The sequence below is a fragment of the Aulonocara sp. 'chitande type north' Nkhata Bay genome, linkage group LG11, assembly GCF_057382095.1.
Source record: "Aulonocara sp. 'chitande type north' Nkhata Bay isolate Kocher_YH1m ecotype deep benthic linkage group LG11, A_spYH_male_GT1.1, whole genome shotgun sequence".
NCBI lineage: Eukaryota > Metazoa > Chordata > Actinopteri > Cichliformes > Cichlidae > Aulonocara > Aulonocara sp. 'chitande type north' Nkhata Bay.
In genome coordinates this window covers 35,728,695-35,748,371 of record NC_141354.1, presented here as the reverse complement: position 1 = coordinate 35,748,371, position 19,677 = coordinate 35,728,695, and the positions used below count along the sequence as shown (strand labels likewise).

The following is a 19,677-nucleotide window of genomic DNA, read 5'->3' as shown; positions in this document are numbered from 1 at the left end:
ATAACTCATAAACAAAAGGGGACATGCGACGCTAATCTTTGGTTACTACCTATAATGTTATACGAGTCAGGATTGACATTAATGTAAAGTGCTACTTGACTGGTTGGCAGATGCGTGCAACCACAGTGCAGTAATTCTAGTCTTTTAGCTCTTAGGGACATTTAATCTTTGGTCCTTAAATATACTCTAGGGATGTGCAAGCGGACAATTTACCATTTCTTTTCATATACTGGCGGCTGACGTGACCCATGCTGTCCCCCTGCGGTAATTTCTTGAATGAGAGGCAAATTGTAAAGAGCTTTGAATAAAAGCCCTATATGGAAATGCAGTCCATTTACCGTTCCATATAAAATGCATAAGTAGTCATTATGCACACACACCACCCCTTGTTTTTCCTGCTGCTTGTCTAAAAGTCTGTCAGTGGCAACTGTCAGATAATCCTCTCAGCCTCTCTGGTCACCAGGTAGAGGGGCTGTGAACTACTCCCTGAGTGCAAGATAAACACGGAGAAGTGGCATTTAGAGGTGGAACAAACTTCCAGAGGACATTTGCCACATTCCCATCATGGCCATCTTTTAATTCCAGGTTGAAACTTGACCTTTACTACCCATTTTGGCTTCTTCTTCTCTTAAGTTTATGTCGCCCTTTCTGGACTTCTGAAAGATTTTGATTGGTTAATCTTTTCACTTTATTGCTGCTTCTGTTAGTGTATTATTTAAAGTATTCTGAACTGCCTCTTTCCATGTGTTAACTTTTTACTATTTTATATTTTGTTTGCACAATTTAAGCTGTCACATACCGTGGAGAACAGGTCTTAAATCTTATCTATGAACTAACTACAGCTGATAAATAGTAGTAACGTTGCTGATGTAACACCATAACACAGGAGTAAAGATGGGCACTGGGGAAAAAATGAAGCACTTGGTGAGTGCGCACACACACACACACACACACACACACACACACACACACACACACACACAAAAACACTCTTACAGCAAGCCCTTGACATTCCTCCAGCTCAACCATTGAAATGTCTGCAGCAAGAGCTGTTTTTGCCTCCTCAATTACTACTCAGGCCCTGACGGGAGAAGAACCCGACATGTCACTTCAGATACTCTGCTAGGAGAAAGCCTGTCCAAACTACCTGGCTGGGAGAGGTTCAGTGTCAATGTAGAGCTGCGACAAGTACCGCAGGTATGAGTAGGAGTGTCAAAGGTAGCTTTAGGGACATCACAATTTGATGCTAGATGTGCTGTGATCTTGATTTGGGGAAACATCTGGGAATTTCCACCTGTAGAAACGCACTTGTCACATTTTTCTCTCACCTCTGACATCTCAGCTACGCTTCTGCTACAGCTCATGGGTTAGTAACTACAACTGAAATCATTTCCTGTTGGAGTGGAGGGGTGAAGAGTGGAAACACTGGTCAATGTAAATATACCTGAAATGGACAAAAAGTACCACTAAAAACCAGATAAAAGGTGCCGTAACATCAGTGAAACGTAAAAACAGGCTCCGCCAACCGTTAGTCTGTTCCACACTTACAAGTCGCGGAGTCAGTCTAAAAATAACAACAAAGTGTGAAATGGTTTCAGGCTTGCATATTGCTCTTGACTGTGAAACTGTACAAGGGCTCTGGTGACCTGCTTGTTGCAGAACAGAGCAGTTTAAAGTTGCATCCGAGCTTTTTTCTGTCCGAGTCTCGAAACACTCAACCCACTTTCGACCTGAGACGCCCGTCTTCTTCCTGTTATTCTTAATCTGCCTTCAGACCGTACATTAATGTATAATAATCCAACCGAAATACAAAGATGAAGTGGTTCTGGTTAAAAGCCAAGTGATTTACATTATAGAAAGATGCAGGTCAGGTAACCCTCTCAAAGTAAATTGAGTTGTAAAGTTGGCACGATAAACCTGCAGCACCAAGCAAGCCAAATTGCTGTTTGACTGCCAAGGTGGACTTTGCTTAATTTTCTTTTCTCTTTGTCACAACAGTTACTTATTCTTCAAATGTTACATGATTTGCTTATACTGACACTAAAAATTCAGTAAATTTAATTTCCTGGCAGAGAGATAACATCCATTTATTAAGCTTGAATGCCATCACTGATCAATATCCAACCTTTAACAACTAATGAGATACTACTTGATGCATCTTCAGCGGCTCAGTGAGGTGCTGTACTTAGAAAACTATCATTTTCTATTGAGCTAAATGCTAACATTCACACAGCTAACATAGTAACAGTGACTGTGCTAAGCTACCTATTTACTAGGTACTATCCTGCCATGCTTACTGTAGATTTGAATATTAAAAAGCTGGCACTTGCTAATTAGCACAAGCACAGTTGAGGCTGATAGGAACACCATAGTTTGCAGGCATTTAATGAGATGAATTTATTTTCATATGGTAAAAATGAAACATGCTAAACGCTTATTCTATACTTATATATGATAAGACTGTCTGCACTGAAACAGCACCTTTTCTATTCTATAAAGCATTCACACAGCAGTCCGTTCAAATCCTCACAGCACCAAATACAAATTCTGTCAAAGCCACTAAAGTCTTAGAGAGATAAAGTGATGCCCACTGGCCGATGTGCTGTGATGCACCGGCCACAGTGAGACCGATGTCTCACTCCCCTTTTGTCATGAATGGATGACTGTGATGATGTCTTTTGGACCAAATTTAAAGGCACAGTAAAGCATCAATTTTAAGTGCATAGCTCTAATGTAAGGGGCGCCGTTTAACCCAAATTCCTAACTTTTTCTACTTCTCCTTATCAGTGTTTAAGCCTAACCAGCAGCTGAAAGTAGAAAACAAAGTAGAAAACACCAAGCTCCCAAATGGGGCATGAACCGCAGTCTGCTGACTGACAAACTTGTGAGCTCCGTATTCCAAATGCAAACGTTGCCGCTCTTTAAAAGAGCAACATTGTCTGTCAGCACCCATATTATTAAGACACCACTGACAAAGACCCCTTGTCCACATCTCTGCAACACCAACAGGATCTGACAGAACAGCATTATCTGATGCTCTGAGTGGAGAAGACTTGAGGTTCACTGAACACTACATACACTGGCATGTGGCGGAGCTGGGATGGAACTTCAAAGCCCAGACATTTATGCCCAACCTGAGGGGTAGACTATGAAATAAAAGCATTGGGTTAGTGAGGTATGCTGTCCCTCAACACATAACCCAGTTTTATTTAGACTTTCAGTTTTACACGTAACATTAGGAAAGAACTGCAGCACCGAGACTCCACTGAGACATACAATACATACATCAAGAATTAAGAATGTTTTTTTGCTGTGATCCGCTCTTGCATGTATTACAGTTTAACATAATATTTTTTTCATTTTCCTCATAACTCTCTATGACCTATTAGTCTGTGTTTAGCAGCACTTGATTGATCAATTTTGTGTGACAGAAGAGGTGCATCAGATTCGTGTTTTATGTGAGCGTGCACCGAACTGAAAGAGAACGTTTTACAAAGAAACTTTATAGCCAGTATCTGAGGTTGCAGAGCAAACTTGCTTCTTAGTACACCCCTCTGCTCTGCCACCTGAGCCACAGCCATCTATCTTATCTGAATCATGCTTTGCTTCTGCTATCATCATTCAGTGCTGGCACCTCACAGCCTGGCAAAATAAACTTGGAGGAGAACAACACGAGGCAAGGAGAAACAAAGACAGTTCAAATCTGTTGGACGTTAAGGCAGCCTGGAAGGCACTTCATCCTGCACATGCATGTTAGTGCAGCTGTGTCAAAAGAGCTTATGATTTAACTGTCTCACAAATTACATTATTGTAGTATTCATTGATGCATGTGGTACACATTTTAGCTAAATCACTATATGCGTAGCAGCTAAGACTGCAGCTAAATGCAGCTCAACAACACCGAATGTATCTGTGAGCTTTGAGGATTTTAATATGGCCGAAGTTGTTGTAATTCATCTTGTGATGGCCATGAATGTCCGTACCAATTTATTCAAGAGTTCTTGAGACATTTCAGTTCAAATCAAAGCTTCACTACAGGCCAAAGAAAGGTAGTTCCAGCCTTATATAACAACTAGACAATATATCATTTAATCCTCATTCAGACTTTGAGGTGGAGGTATATGGATGGATGGTTTTAGACAATTGAGATTTTCACTGGGCTGCACTGGAGGGCCATTGGGAACCAGAGACCAGGCGTATGCTAATAGGAACACAGTGCTAATCCATCACCCGTCTCTACAGAAATAATTAAGTCAAATTATAGACAACCCCCGCAACCGCACCTTAATCTCCCTCCAGATGGGGGCCCTGCCGTACAACAGGTGGCCTCTCCTCATATGAACCTGCATCCCACCACTGTCATTTGAATCCCTGCAAACAATGGTGGACCAGAGGAGCCAGACATCCACGAAATATGAGACGCGTACATAATTATGATGGAGCGAGCATACATGTGTGATATCTATTTCATAATTAACCACCTACTGTGACTCTGACACCTGTCTGTGTCTTTTGTCTGTGTTTCTAACAATGGGCTGAAAAGGGGATGCAAAAAGCCAGTGCGTTCAAATGGCAGCCTTACATTGTAATAGTCCAGAAAGATGGAGTCGTCGTGCTCTGTTTTTAGGAGTCAAAAGAAGCAAACACAGTGCCTGCACTCAACATACTTAGTACTTTATTTGATTTTTCTAGGTTTTTTTATAAATTTTGCGGCTTGATAGGAACATAATGAGACATATTTTCACAGCTGTGGTGCATGTGGACATAAAACCTGGACAAAATGGTTTTAAAACCGAGGTTTAATTTAAAAAAATACAGAACATTATCGTAAATCGTTCAACTGACATTCAGCTGCAAACCTACCGCAGGTAAAACTGCACAAAGGTGACGAGCGCAACCTTCATTCCCCTGCCCGTGATAGTGTCTGCACAGCATGTTTACACATATCATCATACAGTAAACTCTACCTAATCAGTGTGCTTTTGCCCTCAGTCACAGAAGAACACAGAATTATACATCCATGTTGCAGCTGGGGATGATGAACTCTGATTGCTTTCCCCTCGTCCCTCTCCCGTGACTGCAAATTCATCACACCGACAAATCGCTCCCTGCATCCCACGTGGGTGTGAGTGCAATCAAACTGTAACGTGCACACAAGTCGACCCCAATCAGCACCCTGTTTTCGAATGCCACCCATTGATGTGATGGGTTGAAAACATAAGCAGGTCTGAAGCATCTCAATTCCTATTTGACGGTGGCTTCGGGCAAATTGTTACTCTGTGCCGGCAAGAGTGAAATCACATTAAAGGCCTGCGAGCGCACCGTACCCGCAGATAGGTAACTCACGGCACCGTCTCTCATCAGCTTTGCAAAGATTCAATTCAGCTTTGCTCCGCAAACATTTTCCGTGAAGTTCTCGCCCCGTTTGTCAAATACACTTAAATAAAGCAGCTGCTTTTTTTCACTTATTGATGTCATGAGTAGTGAAGGCCTTACTGGAGAACTGATTTCAGAGTAAACTGTCTCGCAGAGGGGCGGTGCTACAGAAACATGCACTGCTTCTGCCAATTCTTTCTAACGAGTAAAAACTTCAAACAAGCTTTTGAAAAACGTTTGCTTTCCAAATCCTAACACGTCCGCTGGGAAGGGTCAAGACGACTTCAGAAGATACGGATGTTTTAGCTGAAGTTGGTTAATGGGAGTGGGAAAACATCTGGCAGAAGGAGACAGACTTCCACAACCATTTACAGTGGAACTGTCGGGATATGTCAAAATCATTGTCTTTCATCCATGCGGGTGATTCAGCACTCGCACAAACCAAGCCCAGAAGTTGGATTGAGGGGACGAGTATTGTGCTACGTCCAGCAGACAGTCGTTAAGTACATTAATGAATGTCTGTTTCTATGGAGGGCCACAACTACCAAAATGAAAAATACATTTAGAAATAAATATATTCATCACTACATAAACTACTGTGCCAAAATGCCAAAATATGAAAATAAATGCTTATTTATGGTTTCTTTTCTTTGTATTACTCTTTTTTAGTCGTATAATTTCCCTCTTTATTTCTTGTTTTCTGTTTTTATTGACATATGCTTTTAGAGTCATTGGTTTATTTACCTTTATTTGGCTGTTTTGAGTCTCTGTACTCTTGAAGACATCAAGAAGTGAAGGTGCTTCTTAATTGCAATTTTATCTTGATGCCAAAGCAAACACCAGACATACGCTGTGCTGTGTTGCTGTCTCCATTTTTGATGGAAAAGCTCCAGCACCTACACCTCATCTAAGAAGGAAAAAAACAACCTTTGTTTTCCTGTCAGTGTCTATTATCACAAAACTGAAGACTTTCATTTCATTTTCAGATAAGTGCTACCAGAAAATGACACCTTTTCTAATACAGTGATTGATGGCAGTGAAAAGCAGGCTGGCTCCCGTCAATGTCATAAGTAATTTTTGTTTCAAAATCGGAATTTCGGTTAGCTGCTTGCTTTCCAAAATACATTCATGGCATTAAACAGAAAATAACAAATGTTCAACACTTTATTTAAAGCTGAAGCCATTCCAAGCTGATGTGAAGGACACAGTGTTGAACTGAAAGCAAGTTTGAAACTGTTTCTATGTCAGCTGGAAGAAAGCTGAGATTTTCAATATAAAGCTGAAAAATCATAGTGATTCACAGTGTTTGCTGTATTTTCACTTTCCTAAGAAAAAGAACGGAAATGGTGAGACCGTGCTTTGTAATGTCACTGAGCAAATACTCGCTGCTGGAAGAAAAATCATCACTCAGATTTTGATGATTGTTTGTTTTCACTTTGGCTGAGAGATCACGTGACTCCTTCATGAGCTGAGAAAATTGTCCGACCTCTTGAGCTCATTAAATCATCTCGCAGCCACTGGAGAAATGCATAAGCATTCCTTAAGATAAAATCAACCTTTTTTATTTCAGATCATTAGTGCCAATATCTTTACTTTTTCACAATGATAACTTGTCTAATTTGTCTAAGCATCTATACAATAGCTATCATCTGAGATCTGAGAGAATAACAACATGTTTGGCCTGGGCAACGCTCTGTTGTTGCAAGTAGGCAGGAACTGAGGTCAAGGCTAAGGTCACTTCCTGTACATTCTGCTTGTGTGGCTTCAAAGGCTCCTCACTGTCTAACAATAGCTGTAGCTGCATGAAAGAGCCCCTTTTTATTTTTTTTCACACACATAAATACATTTGTTCCTCTTCGGGAGGTGCTACCAGGGCCAGGCCAGAGACCAGTGGAGGTGTTTTGTTAAATTTAGATTGTTTGCTCCTCTGCTGTGGAGACCCTGATTGCATTTCAACACAATCAATACTGGCATATTGGATCTGAGAGAGAGGGCAATAAGAGCCAATAAAGCTTTGAGGGGGCGCTCGGGCGTATTGTCTGTCAGGCAGGCAGGAAAACAGCAGAGGCCGCGTTAGAAGAAGCAATAAACAGGAAGCCTCGACAAAACTGTGCCGCGTGCAAACACAGCTAAATGCGAGACAACCCGACGTGGACCAAGACACAGAGGCTCTGAACAGATATGTCACCCAACAACATGTGTATATGTACAAAAACATACATATAGGAGCCTCAAACACCACCCACAGTCCCTATCTCAGATTCTATCTCTTCCCCTCATTTCCTCTCTTTTCAAGACGCTCACAGTCACTTGCTCATCTGATGACGCACACAGGTTCCCCACCCACATGCAGAATTAATATCTCAAAAATAAAACCCAAAGAGCCCCAGGATATGTTATTTTGCCATAGCACTGGGAAAAGTCTTGATAACAAGGCCTTTTAGAAAGCGCAGTTATGACTGGAATCTCATAAATCTTCTGGGATTTTTAGATTAAAAAAAATCCAGATGCCTCTGCAGCTTTTTTAAACTTTAAAATGCCTCTCTAAATCTCACTTGCCATGGTACACCTGCTTCCATTTAGTTTTTTCTGTTATTCTCTGGCCCTCTGACCTCCCATTTTATTCGCTACCCTCCCATCTCCCACAATAAGAACTGCCAGCTGAGAAACCTGTAACACACTCAATGAGCAGGCTCGAAAAATCTGATTCAAAACAGGTGCAGAATATTTTGTATATATATATAGAATAGAATAGAATAGAATTCAACTTTATTGTCATTGCACATGCACAGGTACAGGGCAACGAAATGCAGTTTGCATCCATCCAGAAGTGCTTTAGTGATATAGATATATTACAATATATATTAGCAATAATATAGATATGTGAGTATATTACAGAAATGGGTCTATTATGGTATGTTATAATGTACACGGTATGAAGTATGTTGTGAATATTCTATAACTATAAGTATGTACAGGCTGTAGTGAGTACAAGCTATGTACAGGATATGAACAGGATATAAATATGAAAAACTATACAGAATATGAAATAAATAACTTTACAGAATCTGGGATATACAGCTATACAGAAATGGGAACTATGCAAGTTGTAAACAGTTGTAGGATTAAAGATTATCGAATGTACAGAATGATTATTTACACAGAGCTATACAGTAGTGCAGTTAAGATAAGTGAGGGTGTAGATAGTTTCTACAGAGGCTATATAAAGTGCTAGTGGTTGTGAGTGGTGGTTCAGTCCATGTTATTATTGTGTTTGAGGGTACAGTTGTCCATTGTGGGTGTGTGTATGTTCAGTCCATGAGTTTAACGTGGGTCAGATGTCAGGAGGCAGAGTTCATATATATATATATATATATATATATATATATATATATATATATATATATATTAGGGGTGCAACGATATTCGTATCGATATTGAACCGTTCGATACAGTGCTTTCGGTTCGGTACGCATATGTATCGAACAATACAACATTTGTAATTTATTTTATCAACTTTCCTTCTGACGATGCTGTCTGTGTTGAGCGCTCAGTGAATCTGCGTTCGACTACTCCGCCTAGGCTGCACTGTCGAGCGCAGATCCACTGAGCGCTCAACACAGACAGCATAGTCAGGAGGAAGAGCGCAGGGCAAGCTAGCGAGACAGAAGTTAAGCTCTCCTTGCAAGATGGACCTCCCCCACTCTCATTCAGATCTGGCGTTTGGAATTATTTTGGTTTTCATGTGACGTATGACCCTGAAGGTAAGCGAGTCATGGACTAAAGTAAAACAGTATGTTGGATGTGCCATGCAATGCTTAATTACATTGGTGTGAACTAGTGTGTTAGCGCAGTTAGCTCGTTAACGTGTTGGCCGTCTAGGCCCATGCACGGAGCGATCGGCGGTAGCTCGTTAACGGAGATTTGCCGTGTTGTGGCGTTAAGGTCATTTCAACGAGATTAACCTGAAAGCACTAGTGGGAACACAACGAATATGACTGCACATTTACGCCGACATCATCCTAGTGCAAAGACAAAAACAACAAGCATGCTACTAACTTTAGCCGAGTCATTTAGACAGCTGTTAGCACGTGATTCTCCTTATGCTGCTGAGAATATAGCCCAGAAGAAGCGGATAGTATAGCTTTTATTTTGGAAAGAGCCATTTCTCTGTAATAAACTCTCTTTTCCAAAGATGAGTGATTCCTCAATCAGATACAGGGCTTGCAAAATCGCTAGCCTGACGTCCTGGAGCTAGCGATCTTTCCAGTCGGGCTACAAAAATCTATCTCTTCCCTGCCCGTCGGGCTATTGTAGGAAAAATATATGTCAATGCTTTTGCATTCTTTCAGAAATGTAGCTGGGTAATTATGTCATTGGCATCGGTGAGCCACTGTCAATATGTGACATATTGAAATCGCGTTTGAATTTGCGCTTGTTTTTTTGCTTTCACTTTGCAATGACAGCACTGATCTGTGAGTGATGATAATTTGTGCACCAATTCCTCTGACATCGTCTTATTAATTGTTAGCTTACTATGCAAACATGACAAGTGAAATCTCCCGCAGCAAGCTTAAACATGTGAGAGGTTGATCGCGCAGAGAATCGCTGAGCTTATGTGAGTCCGTGTGTAAAAGTAGCAGTATATATATTTTAGTTCTGCTGAGCCAAATAAGACAGGTCGGGGTGAAGAAGTGACAGCCAAAGAAAAGCTTACCACAAAACGGAGAAGTTATGACAAATGAGACTATAAGGCAAAAAGAAAGTGCAGCTTTATGGTTTCATGGACAAAAGAATTTCTGTGGCTGCAATATGACGAGCTAAATAACCAGGGCTGCACATAAGTGGTCCGCAGGTGCGCATTCGCTGTCAAAATAAAAAACACGCACAAGGGTTAGGGTTAAATTTAAAAACTGTACTTTTGAGTTAAAATATATATTTATAATTTTAATAAATGACAAATTAAAAAGGCATGAACATTTTTTTGTATCGAAAAAATATCGAACCGTGACACCAAAGTATCGAACCGAACCGAACCGAACCGAACCGTGAATTTTGTGTATCGTTGCACCCCTAATATATATATATATATATATGTATATATATATATATATATATATATATATATATATATATATATATATATGTATGTATATATATATATATATATATATATATATATATATATATATATATATATATATAATGTGTGTATGTGTGTGCAGAGGGAGAGAAATAGAAGACACACACATCATGTACCTGAAGCTGATCTGGGTTAACTACAACAAAGCCTTCAAACACACGTAGCAGCCTGCACAGAGTATGCAGCATTACCAGAAAAGCTAATCTTAAACATACTGCTGAGCAGGGAGGGAGGGCGAGGGGTGGGGGAAGAAAGAGGAAGGAACCAGGCAGAAATCTGCGTTTCCTGTTGCTGAAAACTTTGTCAGCAGTTGCAGCTGGTTGAAGCTTAACGAATGGAACCTGCTGAGCTCCGGCTCTGTCACACGCGCCTAAAATGCTGCTCTGACATCTTTGTCTCAGCAAACGATGGCTTGGCATTTTGCTGCCTGAGTGGCTCGAAACAATACAAGCAGCACCCACTAAGTGTGCCACTTACTATGGATGGAGGAAGAGAGAAGACGCTGTGACACAAGCCTGAATTTGCACTGCTGGTTTGGCCGGCGGTTCATGGAAGATTCCACGATTTTCCACTAATCACGCTGAATACCTTCATCAGGAGCTCTCAGTGTGAGATAGACGAACTGTTCTTAAGGAGGTCCAGATTATAAATTCACTATTTTCCTAACATAATCACCACTTGCCCCTTTTGATTTCTCAGACCATCAGAAATACATTTCCGATTCAATTCACTTTGGGCCGCATCTAATTTACAATTTGGATTTCAGCTGTACAGCCACACTCTGAGCACTGGGAATATAATGGAAATATAATGTAAAAACCAGATGACCGTGAATTCTGTCTTCAATGTCATTCTCCCCTCCAATAGCTGCGATTCAATTCCACCTCTCAAGCTGGGGAGCCAGGGGATAAATCCAGGCTCCCCCGCCATCCAAGGACTAATCTCCCCTCGGAAAGCCACTCCGGCATGCAGCGTTCCTGCTGACCTCTCCCACAGCTCTGTCTTATATCTGAGTGGAGTGACGGGAGGGAGCTACTCCTGTGTGTCACTCACCTGCCGCCACAGCTACAGCTCATATTAACAAGGGGACTCAGGGCTCCAGGGGTTTTGCATATAAATGATGTGTCTCATTCCCGAGATGATATCAAACGGTGTGTCTAGTCCTTTGTGTGTGTGTGTGTGTGTGTGCGTGTTATGGTCTTATGCCTGTTCACCAGTTTTGATTTCAAGGACGACATCTTTATTTCTCCAGTATTTCCCGACCACATGCCACAAAGCTGCAACATATTGAGCATGTTTTCAATCTTTCATTCCTCCTGATGTTTTTAACATTTCAAAAATCACATTTTGGGAAATAAGATTCGTGCCACGCATCCCTGAGTGTGTTCGCTTGTATTCACAGTCAAATGGCTCCTTTCCACGCCATCTAACGCGAGCTTTCTCTCAGTTCCCCGTGGGGTCATGATCTCAATATCAAACAGACTCTCTGTTTTTGTTTTTTTGCCAGGTCTTTCAGAGGCGATTGAATGCTATCAGCAGAGTGACCGTGAAGCTGAATGCATGCTTTAAAATGATAAAGAAACATGAGGCAGCAGCAGCAACTCATCACGCTCCTGTTTAGTGCTGAGCTTTTATTACGTAGAGCTTTCCACTGATTTACTCTTTCTTTCATCACCGTTTTTCTGCAGTAGAAGGTGTTATTTTCATACATTTGGTAGCCAGTTAGTAGCCTGAGGGGCCATTGGGGCGGGAGTTGCAGAAAACTATGATCTAACACCGTGGCAAGCAATTACTATAAACATTATTCACAGAGCAGTAGTCATAGTAATGCAAACTCAACATCATGAGGGCATATGGCCTTACTCGAGAAGAGAGAGGTTAAAATAAAAGCGACACAGAGGCCGATGTCTTTGCCACATTTATTCCACAAGAAAGGTTTTGTCTTATGTCAGATTTGTTCACACAGACAGTGATAATGGTTTCTGAATCACCACTTGACTTTCACAGTGTTTTGTAGTGCTCTCCCCTCACAAGCAAAATGTTATAACATGTGGTGGGTGATGCTTACACGCCAGAACTGTAGGATGACCATATTAAAGATATCTACTCTCAATGATGTCACTGAGCGCCAAGAGTAGAAAAAACTGACTGAAACAGCTTTTAAGAGCAGCCTGAGGCCTGTGCTGCAGTTATAAGTACACTGTTACAACGGTGAATGCACAGTTTTTCTTCCCGTTGTCTCTGTGTGTATACAGCCTGTGGGCACTGAACCACCAACTACCTACTATTCAAACATGTTGTTTATGAGGGGCAACCAATCAGAAGCAACGCGGCCCATATGAGGAGGAAGCAAAAGTAAAACAACTTGTTTCAGACAGCTGTTTTAGTTCTAATGGGTAAACAAGGTGCATGTTGTTAATGCAAAGCTACTCTAATAGGATAAAACTGTAGAGCTGTGAAACACAATGATAGGCCATATTTAATGAAATCACAGTACATATAAATCAGCTTTTATGTAAACTGTGACAGTAAAAGAACACCACAGATAAAGCAGATAAGCACAGGCCAGCACGATCTGAATTTGACTCTGAGTTTAAAGTTTCGGCTTCCGACATCAAAAGATAACAAGAGGAACGCTCACAGGGGGATCATTATAGGGTGCCACTTAAAAGTTACAGTAACACTGAGCTGAAAGGGAGGTAAAAATGGCACGCACTTCTCGGGATTCTTGATTCTGCTGCTTTAAAAACGATCACAGTAAGGTACTGCGACAAAGAAGGTGAACTGAGGTCAAACAGGAAATAATAAATGACTCCTGGTTAAACACGTTGGTGGTTTTTTGGTTCTATTTTGACAGAGCAGTGCAGCACAGTTGCGGCTTTAATCGCTTATGAGTTCAAGTATTTTGGCCACTTGTAACACTGAAGTCAACGTTTATCTCTTTTGTTTGTGCGTGAGTATCCAGCAGATGCGGTGCACATTGATTGTAATGGTCTCACTCTTCTGCTGATTAACAAGTGGCAGTCACATGCTACCGAACGCCGGAACGAGACAACAAAACCATGGAAGAGAAACCGACAAGCCGGCGATCGTAAACCAATGTTTTAAAGTGTTTCATGAAAAAAACATAATCAGTGCTTTTACTGCACAAGAGATACATTTGCAACACAAGATTGTTGTCTGTGTGTCTGTGGCTCAGGTGGAAGGTCGGGTTGTCCACTAATTGGAGGGTTGACGGTTTGATCTCCACATAGTCTGAGATGATGGATTGTTTTTTCTTTTTAATTTGTTGCTGGCTTCACAAATCAATACATTACACAAACCAAGAATTATGGTCAGCATAAGGAGTTACGGTAAAACAGTAATTCACCAGTAATTGTATAAAAAGTGAAAGTATGTGCAAAATGCAGACGAGGTAATTGTCTAGAGAATTCATAGTGGGCCCAATGTGTCCCGCCCCTGCACGCTGTAGCCGCTGCCCAAAACAAACAGACGTTTTCCTTTCATACTATCTGCTCTTTAGCCGTGGTTTGAACCTGACTCACCAGACATTCACATGTGAAAAAGACTACAGCATGCCTTACAGGACCGGCGGGGCTGGTACATGCTTTGGTACAATACTGGGTTGGAATGAAACCCACATCAGAAAACTCCACAGGGTACCTTTTAAGAGCAGTAAAGACAGTTAATTTTAAGAGTCATAAGTGATTAATTAAGAAAAGTATGTGTAATTACCTAAAGATGTAGTGTAACAAATGTTCTGTTGGCGCTGACAATGTAAGTATCCATAGTTATGTCCCTGCCCTACAGCTCTACCACAGACTATTTTCATATTCATAATCTTTGACTCTGCCTTAAATATTTTACAGGTTTCCTGGAGAAAAGGCCAGACACATGAATCATTGCCTACACTTACATACATGCTACAAGGTAATTACAGCCATGAGTAACACACTAACCCTTCAGCCTGAAAATCTGCTGATGCATGAAGTGATTCAGACACTCGACCGTGCTCCCAGGATTATTTCTCAAATGCAATGTGTTCCTAGCTCAACTCGGCAGACACACACACACACACACACACACACACACACACACACACACACACACACACACACACACACACATATATTTTAAGAGATGAACAAAGGCAGAAACATAGACAGAGGCGCACTGACAGTGACAGAGCGATAAGGCAAGACAAAACTGATTACAGTAAGTACCAACCCCCATCATTAAAGAGCATACTTGAAGATAATAATGTGGCCATGAACCAATGACAAACGCACGCAGTTCAACAAAAGGGAGGCACCCATCCACCTCCCGCTACCCCTTCAAGCCCCACCCTCATGTCAGGTCCCATATGACGGAGGATAGAAAGCCTCCCTGCCCCCCGGACGCCCACATTCCCCGGCTCCTTCATCCATCCAGTCCAGTCCGCCTGACAAACTAATGGAGACTAATCAACTGCCAGGACGAACACGTTGCACACTACATCTCCCTGCTTCCCGTACCATCCCCCCGCCTCCACTGCAACAACCGCCACCCCACCAAAACTCACCTCCCGCAATCATTTTAGCTATAACTGTCAGGGGCAGAAATAACAGAGTGATAGCTATATATAGCACCCTGACTCTCCGCTGGCCTAGTACATACACATACACACTAACGCACAGCCTTGTCCCTGCGCACATTCATTCCCCATTAGCTCACCTTAACCTTTATGACCTCCATTATGCGTGTGACCTTATTCTAATCCTAATTCTAGATATAATGTTAAATTAACCTTCACCTGAACGTTGGAGTCAGCGTCTGTCTATTCAGTAGCTACAGGTCGGCAGGTAAGTTTACACTTTGTAAATGAATGTCTTTTCCAGCAACACAGAAACCAGTGAGCTGAGTGTGTTTACACAGAGTCTGACAGTTGGATTCTAATCATTGAAAGCACAATACCCATTTGCCTATGTTTTATCTGTTTTTAAAAGTATCATCCAGGTTATGACTAATAGCCTAATAATAATGTGGGATTAGTCTTCTAAACGGCCCGAGGTGTGTGTATGCTTCAGTGCGGTTTCTTTGTTTTGATTCTGCGGGCAAGCTGCAAAATGTCATGGGAGTGAACTGGAAGCAAAGCTGAGTCTTTGAAAAATGAAAAGTACGCCTTGCAGTTGAAAAAGAGGAGGGAGCTCTGCTTTTGGGGGGCATTAGCAAAATTACTTTCCTGTAACAACAGCATGAAGAATAATGGTTATGTTAGCATGCTTTGATTAGTATTGCACACTTAATTAGGACCAAAATCTTGTCCGTGTGCGTGCAGACTACTAATGCTGTCTCCTCAGATGACCATAACATATATATCAATATATGTATTTATATATGCATTGTGTGTGTGTGTGTGTGTGTGTGTGTGTGTGTGTGTGTGTGTGCCTACGTGTTTGCACCAAGCACGCAAACAGAAGAACAAAGTGTGTAAAAATGAGTTTTTTAGCAGCCACCGTAACTAAGCACATATTTTCTTTATCTCGTGAGTCTGTGTGATTCATGCCAGCAAAATGCAGCTCAGGAGACACCTGCTGCAGTGGGAACTACCACAGAGGCAGTTTGGAGTGTAGTGGCATTGTGTCTATGTGTCCTTCTGTCCTTCTGCCTGCCTGTGGACAGATTCTGTTAACACACTTTAAAGACCGGTTTAGTCTGACACCTGTGCCGTCATTCCCTGCACTTTAGACTCCCTATAATGTTTATCTTTATCTGATTTAACTTAGGTTAAGTTAAACCAGATAGGTCAAAGATGGATGTGGTGTGAGTACTCTCACCACAGCTGCAGCTGGTGTAATCTCATTGCTTAAAACTAGTTCAATTTAAAATACTGTACCTAGAATTCTGTGCCGCTTACTTGAAATCCAAGCAGTTTTCACACAAATCATCTTATTAGTAGACGTTTCGTGCCATAACAAAAGTGAAGATGTGTGCTCCTCACATGCATTACAAAACATACAATGTAATAGCCAAACCATGAAGTTTGGTCTCTGCATCTCAGGAAACAGCACCAACCTTCATTTAGGACAGGAAGTAGAGGCGGGGGGATTTCTGCCTGAATCTATGTGAATATGTGGGCATCGGTATATGGATTCTACCCTGTAAAAACAAATGAATCATTTCCATATTTCTTTCCATGGCTCAAGCAGTCTCAGTTTGACTTTAGGCGTAATCTTCATCGTTAGCATGTCCACTTTCTTTCCAGCCCACCAGGCAGGTCGGAGAGCACAGACATTCAGGGCAGCTGAATCATTGTAAAATCACAGTAAAACTAGCTGAAGAGAAACAGCTTTGTGACCTTGAACAAAAAAGTCCATCACTGCAGCAGGCCACCTTTTACTTTGTTTGCATCCCCTGCTAGCAGCTTGGACCCTACCTCCCATAATTGATGGTCGCCAGCAGGAAGTTTGACATGGATTGGTCTGGAAAGTTCTATATCATTAGCATGACGTGAAAGCATGACTGACTAATTGTCAGAAAAGAAATTATAATGGATGTTGCTATACAGGGAACAAGCACTAATTAACACTGTCATTACAAGAAAATGCTGATGAAAATTACAGCTTTTATTCCACGAGTGATAGATTTCTTCTGTGCCTTAATATATTTTATTTATTACTGGCTGTTTGATATTGTACTATTTTTAGAAGGGGACTAGACAGATTAATTGTACTGGAGGTAAAGAAAATCACACATAGAGCACAGAATGGTGTATTTTGTTGCAGGTAATCCCTTGGAAAACGTGTGAGGCACGCTGATCCCTTACTATGCAGAGATATGATGCAGCAAAAGCCTTGAGCTAGTCATATAATTTCAGCTGTGCATGTGAAAGATTAGATTGTTATGGCCCAGCAGCACAAAAAAAACATTAACATATCAGTTACAATACACTGATCAATAGCAGTGATTGTTGCACAGAGATTTGTGTACCTCAGTGGTAAATATTGTGGGTTGCACTCTAGCTGTGGTTTCTGAAATTAAAAGGATCGAAGGTTTCTTTGAACACATTTAAAAGAAGGTTGTCCGTCTTACCGTCTTTGCCGATGAGGAAGTCCAGGTAGCGGTATGTGTAGGCCATGCCCACCTTGGTCTCCACCTGTGGCCTCTTCAGGGTGGAGTAAATCTTCCCTGGACTGTTCTCCTCTGAAACTGGTTTCATCTTGCGTAACCCGCAGCCCATGGCTCCACAGTTTTTAGGTCACTCTTTACAAAGACCCTACAAAAAAATGGACAAAGTGCTTCTTTAGCTGAGCTAAAAAGTAGACATTGCATTGCAAAAAACAAAAACAATAAAAAGCATGATTTAAAATAGATTATAAAAAAAAAAAAAAAACTAGCGAAGACTTATTCAAATTTAAAGTAGAGCTCTTAACAGCTGACAGGCTCTTGTGATCACTGGGGAACAATTAGCATTCCATTGTGATGTTTCTGTCACTCACAAGTTCATAATAATTCAAAGACTTACTCAAAGTAAGTCAAATAACTCAAAGACTCAAAGACTTCTGAGATATAAGTGTTCTGTTTTCCATCTTGCTAACCGAGCTACAGTTGCAAGAGAGGTTTATCTTTTGCTTTGTGCTATGGAAACAAATTGAACGGGAACTACGGATGGATTTTAAACTGCAACTTATTGCTTATTTGAAAAATTATAATAGCAAATTATGTGAACTGTAAAACTAACTGTAACCCCCCCCCCCCCCCCCCTAAAAAACAAAAAAAAAAAAAAAAAAAAAAACAACAACACCCGTGCACAGGATTTTGTGCACCAGTGGTCAAAAACAATAAAATACAATAACAATATATAGCTACAAACCATAACTTGGCTTTCCAAGCTTTGCAAATGGCCAAAAGTACAATGTTGGCTCTTGCTACTTTAATCAAAATGGGTATAATTTTGTTGTGTTCATATCTGCTGTGAGTTTCAATTGAGAGTTTTAATTCCTTGTTGACCACCCTATTAAATAAAGCTGTTTCCATTGATTGATTAATTTGCAGACGAGGTAACTGTTTTGATCCAATGAAATTAAAAAGTTGTTAAAGCTGCTCAACTTTTTAAAATTCCTCCAGATGTAAAAATGTCAGCAGATAAAAATAAAAGATGTGTAATTTGGTCTTTTTTTACTGAATGAAACAGGAAGGTCGGGGTTAAGTGTCGTATGGTAGTCCAGTTATTGACCTTTTTTGCTACATTAGATAAATTTGTAGTACAAATTTGATTTACCGCTCATTTTATGATTGTTTTTGTTTCATGTGTTTAAATGATCACACACGTTTGAATGGCCAATGCCAAACAAATGCAGACGATTCACTCTGGTGGTCACCCAAAAGAAGAAGACTACATCTGGGAAATTACAAAAAAGTTAAGATTTCACTGAGTACTAACCTCTTCACAGTAAAGAGGACAAACCCCTGGGTGCAGACCTACAGAAGTGAATAAAGCTGTCTAAATAACAAACAAATCTCCTAACCATATCAGTGCATATGTGATCACATTTTCCAGCTATGCATGTGAAAGGAGCATTAGTTTAAATTTCTATGACCGAGTAGGGCAAAATCACTTTAATGGATCTGTTACAATGCACGGATCAATAGCAGTGATTACTGCGCAGAGGTTTGTGTATCTCATTGGTAAATATTGTGGATTACGTTGTGGATTTTTGGCAAACCTAAGTAAGTGGTCAGGTACAGTCTCACAGGTCCTCAACGAGCCAGGGTTTAAAATAAAGCTGTTTAAATAACAAATAGACTTTCTAACCATGTCAGTGTGAAGAATGTGTAGTTCTTGTGCATCACTGATTCTTTATTCTAATTTTAGGTGATAATTATTTATCTGTAGTGAATGCCTAGTGTGTGGCCATTCTATATGATATAGCTTTACTATTTCATGAAATAGTCAAATGTATCAGTTTCAACATTAAAAAAAAATGTTTGTGAATAACAAACAGCTTTATGAGATTTGCAAATCACTGCATTCAGTTTATATTAACATTTTACACAGGATCTCAACTGTTTAGAAACAGATAATGGAAAACCTCCATTGTAGTACTAGTACCTGATAGTGTACAAAGTGTTTAAATAACACACTTATTGATATCAGTGAGCATCCCTAAGCAAGGACC

At 40.7% G+C, this 19,677-nt stretch overlaps 1 protein-coding gene across 1 annotated transcript in view; it reads right to left on the bottom strand.

The window, feature by feature from the left end:
* The window catches only part of rftn1b (raftlin, lipid raft linker 1b), a 134,098-nt gene that overhangs the window by 94,022 nt on the left and 20,399 nt on the right, over positions 1 to 19,677 (bottom strand). Inside the window, exon 2 of the mRNA XM_086312340.1 lies at positions 17,591 to 17,774. Within this exon, the coding sequence (XP_086168466.1) occupies positions 17,591 to 17,738 (148 nt within the window). The 5' untranslated portion in view covers positions 17,739 to 17,774. The remainder of the gene's footprint in view (positions 1 to 17,590; positions 17,775 to 19,677) is intronic.